This window comes from Humulus lupulus, chromosome 4 (genome assembly GCF_963169125.1).
Source record: "Humulus lupulus chromosome 4, drHumLupu1.1, whole genome shotgun sequence".
In the NCBI taxonomy this organism is placed as follows: domain Eukaryota; kingdom Viridiplantae; phylum Streptophyta; class Magnoliopsida; order Rosales; family Cannabaceae; genus Humulus; species Humulus lupulus.
In genome coordinates, this window is record NC_084796.1 from 221,373,560 (window position 1) to 221,393,457 (window position 19,898).

The 19,898-nt window shown below is 33.2% G+C and overlaps 2 protein-coding genes across 2 annotated transcripts; both read left to right on the forward strand.

Annotated features, from left to right (window-relative positions):
• Positions 1-498: 498 nt before the first annotated feature.
• LOC133831232 (aspartic proteinase 36) lies at positions 499-4,910 on the forward strand. The gene is made up of 10 exons (XM_062261443.1): positions 499-971; positions 1,574-1,703; positions 1,795-2,042; positions 2,432-2,659; positions 2,777-2,939; positions 3,507-3,580; positions 3,716-3,812; positions 3,905-3,971; positions 4,187-4,258; positions 4,351-4,910. Exons 1-10 carry the CDS (start codon positions 721-723, stop codon positions 4,515-4,517), a joined length of 1,497 nt encoding a protein of 498 aa, XP_062117427.1. The 5' UTR covers positions 499-720; the 3' UTR covers positions 4,518-4,910.
• Positions 4,911-6,602: 1,692 nt separating this feature from the next.
• LOC133829417 (polyadenylate-binding protein 7) lies at positions 6,603-10,751 on the forward strand. Its single transcript, XM_062259167.1, has 10 exons — positions 6,603-6,998; positions 7,859-7,977; positions 8,077-8,270; positions 8,448-8,704; positions 8,818-8,924; positions 9,010-9,199; positions 9,282-9,589; positions 9,709-9,831; positions 9,918-10,106; positions 10,211-10,751. The coding sequence occupies exons 1-10, from the start codon at positions 6,803-6,805 to the stop codon at positions 10,412-10,414; spliced, it is 1,887 nt and encodes a 628-aa protein (XP_062115151.1). The 5' UTR covers positions 6,603-6,802; the 3' UTR covers positions 10,415-10,751.
• Positions 10,752-19,898: the final 9,147 nt, after the last annotated feature.

A 19,898-nucleotide genomic window follows, 5' to 3' on the forward strand; every position in this document is an offset into this window, starting at 1 on the left:
AAAGTGTGGGACTCTTTCTTTTAGTGTAGAAGCTATTGGTAATATACCAGATTGAGACTAATGTAGAGAAGATAGTTTTCTCTTGTGAAGTTTTATGGTAATATATTATGAAGTTAACTCTTATTTGTTAGATTATATGTGGTTTACTAATATGAAATGATTTTATTATTTGACTGCGGTTGATTTTTTTTATCAATTAAACAAACAAGCATAAGTTCATTAACGAAAATATAAAATAAAAAATCTGTTTTTTCCAAAAAAGAAATGTGAACGTTTATTTAAAAAAGGAAAAAGAAGAAGAATGTGAAACTTAAGAAAAGTAGTAGAGCAAGTGGATTCAACCTACCAAAATGTTGGCTTTTTGTGTGAAGGGCATTATAGACTTTTCATATCATCTCATCTCTCTTAAGTAAAAACACTTGTATGTTTAAATACAAACACATTTGAAACTTTGTATTAGTAATAGTATTGCTTAGACAGTTAATCCTCTTCTTTATTTATTTTCAATCTTTCTTTGATTGGGTCACTCTGAGTCTGACAGTCTTTCTCTCTCTAAAAACTCTCTCTCCCTCTCTCTCCTATTTTTCTTTCTCTATCTGACTGTTTGTGCCCAATGCACAAAAAAGCAAGTACCAGCAGTACCACCACGACCACCTCGATCTCCGCTACTGAGTTTTCGCCCTCTATTCCAACCTCCCTTTAACTCAACCCCACTTTAGAATGCCGCCGGCCTTTCGTTTTCCGATCTTGGTCTCGGCCTCAGCCGTGCTCGTTTCGCTTTCCGTCGTCTACTGTGCCTTCCCTGCCAGTTTTCTCCAACTGGAGAGGGCTTTCCCACCCACTCACCATGTTGAGCTTAGCGCGCTCAGAGCTCGGGACGGCGTTAGGCATGGTAGAAGAGTCTTGCAAGGTGGAGGCGGTGGCGTTGTCGACTTCCCTGTCGTTGGTTCCTCCGATCCATACCTCGTCGGGTAATTTGATCAACTGTTTTTTTTTTGTGATGCTTTTAATGTGGTTTGCATTAATAGGTTTTGTCCCAAGTTGGTGGATTTTGTTGGGTTCTTGGTTTTTCGGAAATTTGTTGATCATTTAGAGTTCTTTTTGTTCATTGTTACGCATTTATTGTATTAATTGCTCGCTTTTTTTTTTTTTTCCTTTTATTATTTTAAATTTGCTTTATTGCGTTGTTCTGTTATATTTTTTGGCTCTTGAGTAAGCTGGAAATGAAAAAAGAAAGTGAAAGAAAAATAAAATTTGAGATTTTGTTCTTTTTGGGTTTTCTTGTTTTGTTTCCTGGGAAAATGGGTTCTTTTTCATTTCGTTATCTTGTACTTCATTGGCTCTGATGAGTCTTGAGATATAGGCCTTTGGTATTTAATACTCTGATAAAGTTTCAATTGTGACTTCAAATTATTATTTGTTTATTCTATATGTGCGTAAATGTTGACTAGTTTGATTTTTTCGCTGTTTGCTTAGTGTTTTCTAATTTTGCTCCTTGTTCTCTCCATTTGTTAAGCTGTTCTTTTCTTTCACCATTAATAAATATTCAATATTTGTTCGTATTTTTGCCTAGGCTTTATTTCACAAAGGTGAAATTAGGCTCTCCTCCAACAGAGTTTAACGTGCAGATTGATACTGGAAGTGACATCTTGTGGGTTACCTGTAACTCCTGCAATGATTGCCCCCAGACTAGTGGACTCGGAGTAAATTTCATTTCCCTTTTTGTTTACTATGTTTCATCCTAATAGAGTTTAATATGGTACTTATATATGGTTCTCTTTGACTTTCCTACAGATTAAGCTGAATTTCTTTGACACTACTACTTCATCAACTGCTAGGATGATTGGTTGCTCAGACCCAATGTGCACTTCTGCAATTCAAACCTCATCAACACAATGTTCTGCTGAAAACCAGTGTGTTTACTCGTTTCAATATGGAGATGGAAGTGGCACATCAGGTCATTATGTGACTGATGCGCTGTATTTCGACATGATTCTGGGCCAATCGTTAATAGTTAACTCCTCTGCTCCCATTGTTTTTGGGTAAGTTTTCTTCTAAGGTTTGTGTAGTTACTTGTGCATATGAAAATGTGAAAGCACTCCTAGGACTAGTAGAATATCAGAGTAAAAGCAGTACCAAATAAGAACAAAAATGAATTGTTCAAAGTGCAAAACTCTTATTTTGGAAAATTATATGAATTATGTGTCTGAAGTCTGAACATATATATAGATATGTATATATATTTTTTTTACTCTTTCAGCAATAAGAAAATAACCTATCACTTTTGTTATTAACCCTCTCATATTCCAACTATCTTTATAGTTTATTGTTAATTTGCAACTCATAGTTTATTGTTAATTTATAGTTTATAGTTTATCTTTATAGTTTATTTGTTGAAGCTTATTGTTTTCAATGGTTGTAATGGAAACAGGTGTAGTACCTATCAATCTGGTGACCTGACTAAGACAGATAAAGCTGTTGATGGGATTTTTGGTTTTGGCCAAGGGGAATTCTCTGTGATATCTCAGTTGTCATCTCGAGCTATAACTCCCAAAGTGTTCTCACATTGTTTAAAGGGAGATGGCAATGGAGGGGGTATATTGGTTCTTGGTGAGATTCTGGAGCCAAGCATAGTTTATAGTCCTCTTGTCCCATCCCAGTATGCCTCTATTCTTACTTTTATGTCAGTTTTGTATTTAAGTGTTAAATAAATTTCAATTCAGTTGGATGTCTAAATGCCGAGTCTCTATTCTCTTTTGACTAATTTAAACTTCAGGCCTCATTACAATTTGGATCTACAGAGCATAGCTGTTAATGGACAAATCTTGTCAATTGATCCAGCAGTATTTTCCACATCAAGCAATGGGGGGACTATTGTTGATTCTGGAACAACCTTGGCATACCTTGTTGAGGAAGCATATAATCCTTTCGTCAGCACTGTAAGTATTCTAATGTCTAAAGAAAATTACTTGCTGTCGTTAGATAGAACAATAAAGTAATATAGTGTTTCTGCTTTTTTTTATTCTTATTTAACAATGTCCTTTAAATTTAAAGTGGTTCAAAAGTTCACTTTATAATAAATGAAGGTGTGTAAGAGCCATTTATATATGGGAAGTTTGTTTTATAAAAGACTTATGATGCTGAGATGCTGTCAATTCAAATCCCCACTAAATTTATTGGTTGATTTGTAGACTAAATTTAATGAACATAGCCTGATATGTTCTTTCCTGTGTATCTTCGGCCCTGTTATTGTCTGAAATTGTGAGCTTTTTGAATGATTTAATGACCATTTGTAAATTATAACTCACATATAAAAATAGAAATTTTGCTCATTCTTCAAGCAATCTAAATACATGAACATTGTTTTCTGAAGGAAAACCTAGACAAAAAGATTATCGTTTCAATAGTTTTGTCGCTTTCAAAGTGCTGACTTCAAGCTGCTATATGATGCTGTTAAAATATTTTTGGTTTTTATTAGAAAACTGATTTTATTTTTGGATTCTTAGGTAACAAATTATGTTTCACAATCTGTGACTCCCATTATCTCAAAAGGAAACCAGTGCTATATAGTTCCTACCAGGTTCGTTATGTTTGTTTAGATTTCAAAAAGATTCTTTGCTAAGAGGCACAAGTAAATATGGCCATATTAATTTTCTTCGTTTCTTGTATACATATAATCTAAGTCAATTGTACTTGTATGATCATTTTCTTTCAGTATAAGTGACATATTTCCTCCAGTAAGCCTAAATTTTGCGGGTGGTGCATCGATGGTGTTAAAACCCGAAGAATACCTTATGCGTCAAGGTCTCGTGGTAGGTTTTTCCACCTTTAGCTTGGTAACTCTTACGTCTCAAGTAAGGGTTATTTGCTGAGTAATATAATAATAATTTTTTATTATTTACAGGGTTCTGCTGCATTGTGGTGCATTGGTTTTCAGAAAGTTCAGAGTGGTGGCATAACAATTTTAGGAGGTTAGAGACCAAATATTGAATCCCTCAATGCCTGTTCTGAAACTTCTCAGGCCTTTTTTACTATGGGAACTTGAAGAGAAAAACTAACATTATGAGCCATCTCACAGTTTTTAACTTCTTTCTGTATATGATAATTAAGACATTAATATCGCGCCTCTCCTTTACTTTACACCTTCAAGTTTTATGATTTTTCTTGTGGGTTTGTTCTTTTGCAGATCTAGTTCTAAAAGATAAGATATTTGTGTATGATTTAGCTCATCAACGGATTGGATGGGCTAACTACGATTGTAAGTCAGATTCATCAATCGACATAGCTTTTCCTTTTCTTTCTCCTAATTTTTTGTACTGATGTCAATTATGCTGATCTTCTACTTTCCAGGTTCGATGTCAGTAAATGTTTCTGTAACCACTAGCAAGGATGAATACATCAATGCGGGGCAGATGAGCAGCACGAGCAACTCATTAAGAGAAATGCTCTTCAAGATGCTCTCAGCAATCTTTGTTGCTCTCTTGCTGCTGCACCCCATGGTAGCTCCAATTTTGTAACTTAAGTAAACACTACATGTTTATTATAATCCCATTCTTTCCGATTGCATATTTGTCTCCGCCAGTCTTTTATTTAGAGCGATGGGCGGGGGCATCGAGTTTATTTAATGTTGTTTGGATTGCAAGTGAAGCACCAGGTATTGCCATAATTGTAGACTTATATATTATACATGTACAGGGCAAATCAGTAGTTAGTTGAGTTCGGGTGTTGTAACCATTTACTCTTGTGGCCAGTGGAAGCAAAAGACCAAAGGCCAAATAAGTAGTGTTTAGATTAGAATATAGATAGAGAGAAAGAGAGAGAGAAATGTCTTTGTGGTTGTCTAGTTAGTTATCTGATCATTTTTGTACAACTATTGTTACTTGGTAATTACAACAATTTCATTGTGTACAGTTCCTTTTTTTTTAAGGCTGAAAATTATAACCCTTTTAGTAGTTTTTGGTGGTAATTCGTTGTATTAACTTACAATATTTGGGGGTAAAAATATTTTTTATAATTCTTGTGCGGCTTTTTTTTTTCAACCCAAAATTTTTGGTGCAGCTTCTTTAGATTAATTTTTGGTGCATACATAACCAGAATTTATGATTGTAAGGAACAAAAATGGTTCGTGAATAATAGCCTTGATTACAAGACAACAAAAATCACCAATCTCTCTCCAAATTTTTGCTTTGTTTCACTCACCAATTCATAATAACCACATTAATATTAATACCTGGAACAGGAGCGAAAATCCCAAGTCACACTGTCCTATGTATAAAATCAAACATGCAGTTATCATATTAAAATTAGAAAGTTTTTATTATTATTTTTTTAAAAACATAAAATTGAAATAAAATAAACTAAAAAATAGGAAAATATTAGGTTTAGAATAGAAGAAGGAAAAATGTATGGGAAGCATTGTTTGGCGTTTGTCAGAATTTAAATTTTGAAACAGTATTGAGAGTTACTAGGTGACACATGACTCATGTCCATATTACTTAATTTTAAAAAAAAGTATTAATTCATAATATATAATATCCTAAAAATAATAAAAACTTAAAATATATAATTTTTATTTTTTAATTAAAAAATATTAGATACAAAAATAAATTGCAAAACATAAAAATATGTGATACTTTTCACGTTTCAATAATAAGAGAAAATTATTAAAATTACCATCCAAAAGCTCTTTTAAACTAATTTTCTAAATATAGTTTCTTTATATTTTTTATTTTCTTTTATACATTTATAGATTTTTAAGAGCTCCTCTAAGTATTATTTTATCTTTTTTATACACTTTTCTTTCAATCTCTTTCCAAATTTATTAGTTTTTTTTATTTTTTTAATTAATAAAAATAAAAGGATATAATATTGGAATTACGTAAAGAACTGTATAGAGATATATGGTGTAGATATATGGTGTAGTATAAGTTTTAATGAAAAATAAAGAAAGTAAAGTTTTAATAATGAATCTTACAAAATAGAGTAAAAGAGGTCTTGTGAGGGTTCTAACAAGTATCATATTTATCGTTATGCATAACCAAATAGTACAAAATACTTCTTTGGATTAAAATTAAATTTAATAAAACAATAATAATTTTATTTATTTATTTACTTAATTTTAAAAATATTTTTTTGATATTTTATAAAAAAAAACTTTAAAATATATTTTATTTAAAAATGTGATAAGTATTTTAAAAAAAGTATTATCTCACCATTTGAAATAAAATCTTATTTCAAATTGTTTAAAACTGAATTAATAAAATAGATATTTAATATTTTAAAAAACTTTAAAAAATAGTTTATTTGAAACAATCGAAACTAAAATTTGATTTCAAATAATAAAATAGTAATTATGTTTTATTTAAATATACTATTCAAAAAGATTTTTATAAAAGATTTCACAATATAAAGCATGAGTAAAAATTCAAAATAAAGATACGTATTGATATTATTTCGAGGAGTGCCGGAAAGAAATTGACGTGGCACAACAGAACGAGGCGGTTGATAACACGCGTAGAAAAAGCGCGTGGTAAGTGATTCAAATAGGAGTCGATGTTGTGAACGGCCTTAACCACCTCCATTGTCCATGCAAAATCATAACACCCTCCTCGCTTATTCCCTCTATTTCTCCCCAACAAAACAGAGTCTCTTCTCTCTCTCTCTTTCTCACTCTAATTCCACCTATCTTCTCTCTCTCTGCTTGAGATTGTACGTACTGAGTTGACGATTCTCTCTCTCTCTCTCTTTCTAGAGAAGGTCTGTATCGCATCGCACGATTCCTCTCCAGGAAATTACGTGTACAATGGCGTTAGCTACGGTCGTCACCACCCCTCCGATTGCGTTGTACGTCGGAGATCTTTGGCCGGAAGCGAACGAAGAGCACCTGACGGAGATTTTTAAAGATTTCCAGAGCCTGGCCTCTGTTCGAGTCTGTAGGGACTCTCTGACTGGCCGCTCTCTCTGCTATGGCTACATCAACTTTCTGAACGCCAAAGATGGTTTGCATATTCTTTTATTATTATTATTATTGTTATTATATTTAGAACAATCTCCGATCTTGAATCGCATTGTATATTTGTTTTTATTGTATCGTGAAAATATAATTGAATTCTTTGGTTGCTTTGGTTTCAAGATTCATGTTTTTTGTGTATAATATTAATGATATAAGTGTATGTATTGTTCTTTTTCGTTTGATATATCAATTGAGTCAATTTTATTTTTAGGAAAGACGGAAGATTTAGGTTAATTGAGTACTAGTCTTAGATTATTCTTTGTATAGTTAAATTAGTTTATTTGTCAAAATAAAAATTGTAGGTTTCTTTAATTGGGTTAAATAATTATTAGTTGAATTCTCTGGTTGCATTGGTATCAAGATTCATAGCTTTTTAATGGGAAATCTATAATATGATAATTATATAGGTATATTAAATTATTCTTTTTCGTTGATCAGCTATATTTGTTAAATATGGTCTTTTTAAGGACAAAGATTTAATAATTATAGGTTTCTTTAATTGAGTTAATTGATTATTATGAATTCTCTGGTTGCATTGGTATCAAGATTCATAGTTTTTTAATGGGTACAGATTCTTCCTCCATGAAAGATAGAAGATTTAGTAATTAGGTTAATTAATTACTCATTCAATTAGTTTATTAATTTTAAAAGAAAAGGCGGAAGCCAATTTTTTTTTTTTTTTAATGTTGGCTTGTCTTCTGTGGATGGGCCATAATATGCATTAAATGCTTTAATCACTTAGATGAAGTGATTACCAAATTCAGATATTATGACAAAGTTTTCGCGTATGTTTGGAATGTTTGTTAATTTAGTCATAATAGTATCTCTTTATATTGTCATTATCAGCACTTCACGCTATTGCAGCGAAAAATCACAGCTTACTGAATGGGAAACAGATCAGAGTTATGTGGGCAAATCGTGATCCCGATGCAAGAAAAAGTGGGAAGGGGAATGTGTTTGTGAAGGTACCTGTCTTATTTCCTATAATAAGAAATTAGCAACTATAATATTGTATAAATGTTATCTGCTTATAATAACTACTCATTTTTGTATTCTTTTGGCAGAACTTGTGTGAGTCCATTGATAACATGGGCCTTCAAGACTTGTTTAAGAATTTTGGATACATTTTAAGCTGTAAAGTGGCCAAGGATGATGGTGGAAGAAGCAGAGGATATGGCTTTGTTCAATTTGATAATGAGGACTCTGCAGTTGCTGCTATTCAGAGGCTAAATGGAACCGCTGTTGGCGATAAGGAAATGTATGTGCTACATTACTACTTGATTGAAATTAAAATAAAAATCAAAGATAGATGATCACGAACAACTGGTTTGCTATTTGAGGCTGTAGTTTGTAGCTTTTGCTTCTTATAATTGTAGTTTATGATTGAATCACTTGCTGATGTTCATCAAATATTATTTCTTTTCATGGTGTACAGATTTGTAACAAAGTTTCTTGGGAAGTATGAAAGAATGAAGACCAGTAATGCTAAATTTACAAATGTGTACGTAAAAAACTTGGATTCATCTGTTAATGAAGAGCTTCTGAGAGAAAAATTCTCAGAGTTTGGAAATATTAATAGCTTGGCTATTGCAAAGAATGAGAGTGGGATGCCCAGAGGCTTTGGCTTTGTGAGTTACGATAACCCTGATGATGCTAAACGGGCGGTAGAAGCCATGAATGGCTCAGAACTAGGTAAATTACTCACATTTTTTCTTCTATTTAGTCTAAGGAATATTGCATTTTATAGCCTTAGGACCTTCTGCTTTAGTATTTTATTTATCTCTTTTCTGTTTTACATTGGAAAGGCTCCCAGGTTCTGTATGTTGGAAGGGCACAGAAGATGGTGGAGCGCAAGCAAATTCTGCGCCATGAATACGAGGAAAAACGCAAAGAGTTAATCATGAAGTACAAGGTAATTTCACTCCTAGCTGTTCTCTCTTACCACAGTATTACTCATTTCTTACCTACTTAGCTTTGTTTATTATTTCTATAAACAGAACTCTAACGTGTACGTAAAGAATATCGATGATGATGTGACTGAGGAAGAGCTGAAAGAACACTTCAGTCAGTGCGGTACTATAACATCTGGAACATTAATGATGGATGACAAAGGAGTTAGTAAGGGTTTCGGATTTGTTTGCTTCTCTACCCCTGAAGAGGCCTACAAAGCTGTTAATACTTTCCATGGTAAGTTGACTGCTGTACCAGTACAGGTGAGAGTCTTAGAAAGGAAACCATTACTGATTTTATTGTGACGAATTTCTCACAGGAGTAATGTTTCATCGGAAACCATTATACGTGTCTATTGCTCAGAGAAAGGAGGATAGACAAGCCCAGCTACAGCTTCACCATGTACAGCGAATGTCAGGACTTTCTGTGCCTTCATCTCCTGCTGCTCCCGGAGGGTATTCTCCTTTCTACTACTCAGCTCCTGCTGGTGTCGTTCCACAAGTGCCGTCTAGGCCAGGATTACTATATCCATCTTTAGGCGTGAGACCAGATTGGAGGTTTAATGGTTTTGCTACCCCAACCAGACCCCCCTTCCAGCTACCATCACAACCCCCACAGCCGCTTCCTGTAAGTGCTTGCAAGTACCTTAATTGATTCTCTTCCCAACTCTACTCATCATATTCTTCTACTGGTTATTATGTTGGTTAATTAACCTTAAATTCTTACTGCATAATGGACACTTGCAGATGCCAAATGCTTGTAGACATTACAGGCCAAGTAGGGGCAGGATGAATGGACATATTCTTCCGAGTATGTCACACTTGCAGCAACAGCCAATGATGTATCCAAAAGATTTAACCAATCAGCAGGTTTGCTTTCTTCTTTCTTGATCAGTTTTTTAATCAATTCCATTGATGCATCCAAAAGATTCAACATAACGTATTATATGTAGCAGCGTAACGGGCAAACTAAATATTTGCCAAATGGGCGTCTACGAGAGATCAACAGAGGATCATCTGGATTCTCATCTCATCATCATCATCAAGGGCTAGAAACACTGAGCAGCATGCTCTCTGCTGCATCTCCTCAGAATCAGAAGCGTATGCTTGGAGATCGTCTCTTTCCTCTGGTCAGCAAATATCAGGTAATAACTTTACTTACTCTTTCTATAAATATATATATATATATATTTATGAAAGAGTTTTAATATCACATACTTACTATTGTTGAATGTATGTCTATGTACAGCCCGAGCTGGCATCGAAAATCACTGGAATGCTTCTGGACATGGACAACGCAGAGCTGCTGCTATTGTTGGAGTCACCAGACTCATTGCTTACCAAAGTGAACGAAGCTGTGGAGGTTCTTAATAGGGTGTCTAACTCCAACTCTAACAAGACCCAAGATGCCCTCCGTCCCATTAACTTGTCCGCTGAGGTTGCAGTGAATTGATAGCCTTGGCGCTTTCTTTGATCATATCATCTTTTGATCTTTTACTCAACTGACTCAACCATAGCTTTCTATGTCTATGGAAGCTATTCTTTTTTCTCTTCTTTTTTTTTTTAGCGGCAGAGACGTAATCTTCTAATGTAGAAGAGCTTTTAGTTAAACACTAGAACTGAGAATTACTTTTAGTTAAGCATTGGAAGAACTAAGAGAACTAAAAAGTATTTTGAACAATTCTTTCTCTTTTTTTCCCCTTTTCTAAACTTTGTTTCCCCCAAATCTAGTTATCTAGAAATATCATTCTTTTAATTATAATCTTGTGGTGACTTGAAAATGATTAAAATGCCTTTAACCGATCTTTCTTATACGAGGAAAGATCTGGTGAGTAATTATCAAATATTGGGTTACTGTGTAAGCCTTATTAAAGAAAAAAAAAAAGACAGGTCTTGTTGATTTACGGTCACTTGCCCAATAGTTGCATCCAGATGAACAAATAGTATCCAAAAACATAAAACGCGATGGAAAGTAACTTTCGAAAAATGGACATGTTTCTAAACATCAGATACTCAAACACTTCCAACTATGAGTTATTATTAGGAAAATGAAAAAAACTAGAATCGCCAAATCATGAAATTAGTAACCAAAATAAATACTTTGATACTCATAATTTATGTTTTACAATATAATAGAAAATGATAGCTAAACTGTGGTATTACATCTCTCATGAGAAGAGGTTTTGAAACCCCTATAAAAAAAAATAGTTAATTGGTATTACAGACTACCAGTAGTGACTGTTTTTAATTGCTATCTATAAATACTGTTAGTATTTTCGGTACATTGAAATAAGCATGTGTGCGATATTTCGGATTCTAATTTAGACATTCTAAATGATTTGAAATTTCTTTAAAAATTAGTGAGAAGTCCACTGTAATTATCATGTAAAACTGGAAATGCAGCTTATCTATTTACCAAAAATATTAAAAAGATTTTTACAGTTATATACATATAATATAAAATAATTACAAAAATCACCTACAAAATTTTATTTACAAAAATGCATTGCCACATGATAAAAAAATAATGGATTCTAAAAGTAATATACTTGAATTTGAAACTTTCCCGAAATCATGATTTTCCTATTTTTCTGGGTCTTAAAAAGTAACATTTTGGTTACTTAAAATATTAATAAGTTACCAATTGGTTATTTTTTCATGAAAATTTTATTTTTAAAGGATATGATTTTATATACATTTTGGTTACCTCCAAAACTTATTTGTTGAAACTTTTTTTATATTAAGACACTGATTAGTCATTAAGTTATATTATGGTGTCTTATTATTTAAGCTACTTTTACGTTCTCGATTGGTCATTTTTTACATAGTATAACAAATTATTATATAGCTTATTAGTAAAAGCTACTTTTAGTATACTATGCAATAACTTTTTTAATGAAAAATTTTAATTCACTTTTTAGTTACTAATGTAATTTACATGGAGTAATAGTATTTGTTTTATTAATCAAGCAACAAAAAAAAAACTTAAAAGTTACTTTCAAATTATAATAATAAATACACATTTCGATATTTATTATTAAGTTTTGTTTGATCAAATTAAAAAACAACTACATAGTTGCTTTTTAAATACAACACAAAAATTACTTATTCCAATTATTAAGAAACCTTTCCATTTTTTTATAAACAAAGATGAAAAGAAGCTTTTACGTTACTTTTCAAACACAACACAAAAACTACCCCTTCCCCATCATCTTCTCTGGTAACGTCAAGAAACTTATGTTTGTCATATACCAAAATGACCACATTTCAAGAGTAGGTCACGATGATATCACTCTTAAACCCAAACAACCAACAATGTGGTCGAAAAAAGCTTCTAAAGTCGCGGAATACCCATAAACTCTCCGGAAAAAAGCCGACATATAGCCGGAGTGAATGGTTGGGTTGTGTTCCTCTCGAAGAGCTCGTTCCAATGGTACCACCCCCGAGACTCGGTGTGGTCGGAGTTGGCCGGAAAATGCAGTCAAAATGTCACTGGCGCTATCTTTGACCAGCTCGTGCAGTGGCTTTTGCCAACCGATGACAGCGAAACTTCAGTCGAAGCTTCGTCGACGGCTGCTCTTCCTAGTGGTCCAGTGTGTGTATGGATTGGATGCTCCGATGGTTGGCGACACTGAGGATAGAATAAAAAAAGAGAGAAAGAATGGATTAAGTTATATTAACTTTAAAAAATGGTATAGAAAAACGTTATATTTGTAATTAAAAAAAGTAACGGTAAAATTGCAATTAAAATGTAAAAATCAATACTACATGTAATTTTTCCAATATTAAAAATAATTACTACCTAATAATTTTTCATGAATAGTGACCTAATAGTTTTTCACTAGTATGAATCGAATAAATAAGATGTTGTGGATACCCTTAGCACATGAATCTAGATCACTACCATGTACTCATATGTTTTAAATCCTAAAATATACCTCCTAGGACATACTTACCTACTAACAAAATGTATCAAAATTCGATCCTTTGTCGTTTGAATTATGAACATATACAAAGGTTATATTGATAGATTGCTAATTGAACTTGGTAACTCATAAATTTTTAAGATGTGTTTTAATTTTTACCATCAGGTCAACCTATTCTAATAGTTTTTTATTATTATTGTGTAGAAATATATGTCCAATGGTTACTTAAAAATGCTTATTTACTAATGGTATCTTACTATGTTGTTCGTTAATTTATGTTAACTTGATATGTTAGAGCACAATTTTCTTGCTTATATTAAAAGTAACTTACTAAGCTATGACATTTGTAAAATCCCACTAGATGGGTTTAAAAAAAAAGAAAGTTATCAAAGCTTGCATGATAACCTAAATTTACGTGGGTAACTTGATAGCAAGAATAATCAAGTAATGATAATGTTACCTAATAAGTTGTAGATTAAGATTTCATGTAATTAGCCTGCACAACAATAACATCACTTTATAAATAAAAAGATTTCCTATTTTTCCCCACCACTCATGAATAATAAGGGAGGAAAAATATGTAGCATACAAAATAATAAATAAGATATTTTATCCATCAAATAATGAAAATTATAAGAACTATAAGCTTGAAAAAAAGATCAAATAAAAATACTACTGCTCAAATAGAGATATGCCATATTTTATAGGGAACTTTTTGAAATTATAGTTTTTAAAAAAAAAAATTAATGTATAAAAGTATATAAGGCTTTATTATATTACTAACTTTATCAAATGAATGTTTTAAAAAATCATATAATATATGGCATTTTTAATAAATAACTTTCAAATTTTACAACTTAATTATAAAACAGCTACGACTTATACGTTAACTTATACATTTATATGGAAATCTAAGAGTCATATATTTGAAAACTAAAAAAAAATCATAAAATATTAATAAAATAAATTCTTATAAAAATAATTAAATGCCAAAAAAAGCCATATAAAGTATAGTTTTCACTATTTTATAATAGGATATTTGCAGTGAAAATACTTAAGTTTTTCATATTATAACACTTAAATATTTAATTCTTTTGTTTTTTTTTACGGCTAAAATACTTTCCGTCACACCTTGCCGTTAACTGCTAAGTAAGCACATGCGTGGTAATTTCTTATTGGTCCATGTTATTTATTAGTTGATTTTTGTTTAAAAAAAATTCAATTTAAGATTAAGAAATTAAATAAAAATACTTTAAATTATAAGACAAATTTAAAAAATAATTTTTTATATAAAAAAATGATTTAAAATTCATTTTAAATATTAAAATTTAAAAACATCACTTAAACTTAAAAATTAAACACACAAATTCTTATTATACAAAGAGCAAACTTAAATTATTATTATACTAAAAGAAAATTTATATTCTTTAGACCCTGTACGACGTCGATCTAGAGCCAATAATCCTTATAACTTTATGTTTGGAAACTAATTGCTTAATTGGTTCTGTTAATCTATATTTCAATCTATATGCATATGAAATTATATATAACCTTGTACAAAAATTAACTACGCTTTGTTGCTAAAGCTTTATGTTGCAAAGTAATTAACTCAAATTTTCTCTCTTATGTTTTTTGGTATCATATTCGAAGATTTTTTTCTTAATCACCACAAAGCCATGCATATTCACATGACGACATCAACCTGTTATCCCTGTTTTCCCCTAGACACGTGGCATGATATAATGGGTCCGTGTGCTCTCCCAAAGAGATCGAAGGCCCATCTTGAGCCCAAAGAACGGGGAAGAAGAAAGTTCTAAAGGCCTAGTCATCAGTAAGCCCAACTATGTCTAATAGGCGCGACCATGACAAGGGAATCGGGACCAAGATGCAGGCCTAACTCATCTTCCCGGTCCCAACATATCTGTATCCTCCGGGATGCGGGATGAGGTGGCAGGCCTAGCAATCTGGGAATACAACCTTGTCAAGAATGAACCCGATCCCTGGTAAACGAACCAGGGTCCCGGTGAATGGATCGGGACATTGGTAAAGGAACCCGGACCCGACGTTCGGATAGGGCAGGATTGATCTTCCCTGACGCTGACACATTCCCAAGAAACACAGAAGTTGGTCTCCTAAACTAACCTGCAGAAGAGGTTACAGACAGAATGTACGCTGCTACTAGGAAACAGTACTGCCACAACTCTGACAAATCCTATCCCCAAGATCTCTTTAGAAGCCCACGCAGACCAATCTGAGGTTATGTACTATTAACAGTTGTACGGCTTGGCCACGCCCAAGTCGGCCCAATAGGCCCTGATTAATGTGTATTATTTAGCAATATCCTTTGTATTAAGCCTCCATTAGCAAGCAAACCATGATTACATCCTTATTGGGCCCGGATTAGACCGGCCCAAGCCTATCGCATATAAACTGCCTATAAGTAGGACCAGTTGTGCACTGTAGCGGGGATCCCCGGATTTTCTCTTGTAAGCAATTACTCTGCTAAAACTTGCAGAAAACTCCATTGTCAAAAGCTCTCTAAGCTCTAATACAACTGACTCATGGACTAAGGCTCATTAACGCCCCAACCATGTAAAAAACTTGCTTGCATATTTCAAATCCTTTCTTTTTAGCTCTTTGATCTTTCATAATTCTAGATTCCAAAAACTCAGTAAAGATTTTGGTGCTTTCATTGAGAGCTGAAGGAAGCTTGAGTTGATTGTGAACATCTGCAACAATGGTGAACACCAAGCACACTGTATTTGATCCTACTCACTGACAACAGCAGGGCAATGAAGTGTTAGAAAAACTTATATATGATTTTTATTTATTTTCATGTAGATTTAATATTAAGCAAATTAATATGAGATAACCTAGAACATGTTTCTAAAATTGAATTCAAAGAGAAATAATGATAAAAATACTTACATTATACGCAACGGAATAATAGAGACCTTCCTTTAGTTTCTCTAATCCTTGTATCATTTCTGTCGAAGAGTATTACCAAGAAACTGAACCGATCTTCAATTTTCTTCATAGCCTTCCAAAGCATCATGAGAATCACCTAAACTAGAGTGATAAATTCTCAACACATTAGATAGATATAGAGAGAAGAAGAGAAAATAACAATAAGGCTTAGAAAATGACTTATGTTTAGAGATAATCTAAAACCTATCATAAACTTGTGTTTCAACTTGCGACTTGACTTGTGTTTTGAACTCTCTCTTAACATTCATTTTATATACTCAATTAGGTCATTTATTTAATTAAAAAATCAATAATATAATATCCAATTAACAGCCCTAGGTCGAAATTATCATGGGTGTTAGGCCTGTAAAATTTCCCATTTGATTATAAGCTTATTGGACTTAAAATCAAGGCATGTATTATTTTCTATTGATTTAATTAAATAAATAATTATTTTAATACTTTATCAAATTAATTATTTATAATTTGAACATTGATTTAAAATTATTTATTAATTTAGATATCAATTTATCTTAATTAATAAATCTGCCCTAATTTCTCTTTTCTTCTCTAAATTACATAACTCTGTGAAACTATCCAAAATTGACCTGGTCAACTTTGATAATTCTAATTGATAATTAAATCAATTAATTGAGACTATCTAGATGATTTTATCCAAGGTACAGTGGGGACCATGGGCCTATGAAATCAAGCTCCAATAAGTTTTCATAAATCTAACAAATAAATTTACTAACTTATTAATTCCTCGTGACTCCACTAAAGACTCGGAATTGCACTATTGAATTCATAGAGCGCTCTATAACAAATATATATACGCTATTAGTTATCTATTATTACAACCATAATTGTCACTTAATCCTCTATAGACGGTCTACAATGAGATGGGACTAAAATACCGTTTTACCCCTCATTGTATCTTATCCTTAAAACACTTAGTTCCTTGTAAATGATATTTCAGTAAACTAATATTAATTACTGAAATATGATCTCTATCATTTAACACATTGAACCAAACTAAAAGGAAACCATCGTTTCACTTCTTCATCAGAAGCTATAGATGTTTATATCTATGATTAACACTCCCACTCAATTATACTACCGAGTTCCCAAGATGTAAGTATGGGCTAGCCTGTAGGGTAAGCTAGTAACGAACAAGTCAAAGAACTCAATTAATACAACCAGTTAGAATACTAACCACTCAAAATGGAGATTGAATTGACCTATGGTCAACTATATAATATGACTAGAATAGATAATAATGGTATGTTTACTTATCCTATCAACTGTCGGTCCAGTCCGATGTAACAAATACATCCGATCTTATATACTTTGTTAATATTCTGGAAAGAACATAACACTGTGATGTGTAAGTAGAACATATCGTAGATTGGCAAGTCATTGCAAATCCTGTGCACTGACTAATCTTAGGACGAACATATTTTGAACATATAATCATATTTATATTCCATTGTGATTACGTCACTATAAATATGATTAGCTATATGCTCGAGATATAATAGAAGTTTATATTAAACAAATAATCATGAAGGTAAAACATGTGAGCAAAGTGATTGACCAAGTCAAAAAATAATTTCTATTATTTTATTGATAATAAATGAGATTACAAAAAAAAAAGAGTTTTAATTAGGGCATAAACCCCCAACAAACTCCCACTTGCACTAATTGAAACTAATGCCTTAATTCTAATAATCCCATTTCTTTGATATGCTTATTAAATGTAGCTTTGTAAACGGATTTGCAAGATTGTCTTCAGATGCAATCTTCATAACCTTCACATCTCCCATGGCCACATATTCTCGAATAATGTGATACTTACTTTTTATATGCTTACTCCTCTTGTGACTACGAGGTTCTTTCTAGTTGGCTATCACTCTTGTATTGTCACAAAACAACACAAGTGGTTTATCCATTTTTGGAATAACACCAAGATCCGAATAGAACTTCTTTAGCCATACTATTTCCTTAGCTGCTTTTGATGCGGCTATGTACTCAGCCTCCATGGTGGAATCTGAGATTGTAGACTACTTTACGCTTCTCCATATCACAGCTCCACCCCTAAGAGTAAACACCATTCCAGAAGTAGACTTCCTGTCATCGACATCAGTCGGAAAATTTGAATCGGTGTAGCCTACAGGGTTCAAAACACCACCCTTGTAGACTAACATATAATCCCTAGTCCGCCTTAAATACTTCAGGATATGCTTAACTGCTATCCAATGTTTTGGTCTTGGGTTTAACTGATACCTGCTCACTACTCTCACTGCATAGCAGATATCTGGTCTAGCACACAACATAGCATACATCAAACTTCCAACTGCAGATGCGTTAGGAAATTTTCTCAATGCTTCTTCCTCTTCAGGAGTTTGGGGAGACTGCTTCTTTGAAAGATGAATTCCATGGCAGGATGGTAAACGTCCTTTCTTGGAATTTATCATTGAGAAACATTCAAGCACTTTATCGATGTAAGCTGCTTGAGATGGAGCTAAGAGTCTGTTCTTTCTATCCCTGATGATCTGGATACCTAGAACATAACTTGCTTCACCCAAATCCTTCATCTGGAATTGAGTGCTTAGCCAATTCTTCACATTTGACAATTTATTAACATTGTTTCCAATGAGTAAGATATCATCTACATAAAGAACGAAGAATACCACTATTTGATTTACCTTCAGTTGGTAAACACAAGACTCATCAATATTTTATTCAAAGCCATAGGTTTTGATTATTTCATCAAACCTAAGATTCTAGGAACAAGAAGCTTGTTTAAGTCCATAGATGGACCTATTCAACTTGCAAACTTTTCCTTCTTATCCAGCTACTTTAAATCCTTATGGTTGATCCATATAAATGAATTCGTCAAGCTTTCCATTAAGAAAAGTTGTCTTGACGTCCATTTTCCAGATCTCATAGTCGAGAGCGCCTGCTATGGATAGGAGGATGCGTATGGACTTGAGCATGGCTACTAGACTAAAACTTTCCTCATAGTCCACACCTTTTCTTTGGGTATAACCCTTTGCCACTAATCGAGCTTTATAAGTCTCGATATTTCCATCAACACCTCGTTTCTTCTTGTAGATCCACTTGCACCCAATGGCCCTAAAGTCACTTGGTGCTTCCACAAGATCCCAGATGGAATTTGAGTACATGGACTCCATTTCCTATTTCATGGCTTCGAGCCATAGTTCCTTTTCAGCGCTAGCCATTGCCTGTTTGAAAAACAACAGATCATCATCACTAGTGTCACCAACAACCATATTGGTTTCACCATCCAAACCATAGCGAACTGGGTTCCTAGAAACCCTCCCACTACGACGAGGCTCCGTGACTGTTTGCTCGGGAACAATGGTACAATCTTCATTTAAATCGACTTGCGTCAGTTGGACATGAAGAGTGGGAATTTCATCATCAACTCGCGTTGATGACGATGGAACATTGGTTGGAGTCAATTCTTTAACCATCTCCTCTAAAAGTACTTTGCTGCGTAGTTTGAAGTTTTGGACATTGTCATTTTCCAGAAAATTAGCATTCTTAGAAGTAAACACTTTCTTTTCTGAATGACTATAGAAAAGTCCACTCCGAGTACCTGTTCTAGCTTTCCTTCCTTTTTTCTCAAGACGTAGGCGAGACACCCCTAGATTCTATAATGACGTAAACTAGGTTCACGACCATTCCAACATTCTAAAGGTGTTTTGGGGATTGATTTAGAAGGCACGACATTGAGAATGTCGTTCGCGGTTTCAATTTCATGTCCCAGAACAAATTTGGTAGAGTTGAGTAACTAAGCATGCATCTAACCATTTCTAATAAAGTTCTATTCCGGCGTTCCGCTACACCATTTTGTTGCAGAGTACCTGGGGCAGTAAGTTGTGATAAAATCCCAAGTTCAGTTAAATGATCTTGGAACTACATATCCAAATATTCTCCACCCCTATCAGATCGGAAGATCTTTAACGTTTTACCTAATTGGTTCTGAGCCATCGCTAGGAATTCCTGAAACTTTGA

What these genes read in the sequence shown, in the direction of transcription:
- LOC133829417 (XM_062259167.1), top strand. Translation starts at nt 6,803, where the DNA reads ATGGCGTTAGCTACGGTCGTCACCACCCCTCCGATTGCGTTGTACGTC. An exon ending in AGTTAATCATGAAGTACAAG is followed by an intron (nt 8,925 to 9,009) that starts GTAATTTCACTC and finishes TTCTATAAACAG; the next exon opens with AACTCTAACGTGTACGTAAA. An exon ending in AACCCCCACAGCCGCTTCCT is followed by an intron (nt 9,590 to 9,708) that starts GTAAGTGCTTGC and finishes GGACACTTGCAG; the next exon opens with ATGCCAAATGCTTGTAGACA.
- LOC133831232 (XM_062261443.1), top strand. Translation starts at nt 721, where the DNA reads ATGCCGCCGGCCTTTCGTTTTCCGATCTTGGTCTCGGCCTCAGCCGTG. An exon ending in TCCGATCCATACCTCGTCGG is followed by an intron (nt 972 to 1,573) that starts GTAATTTGATCA and finishes ATTTTTGCCTAG; the next exon opens with GCTTTATTTCACAAAGGTGA. An exon ending in ATAATCCTTTCGTCAGCACT is followed by an intron (nt 2,940 to 3,506) that starts GTAAGTATTCTA and finishes TTGGATTCTTAG; the next exon opens with GTAACAAATTATGTTTCACA.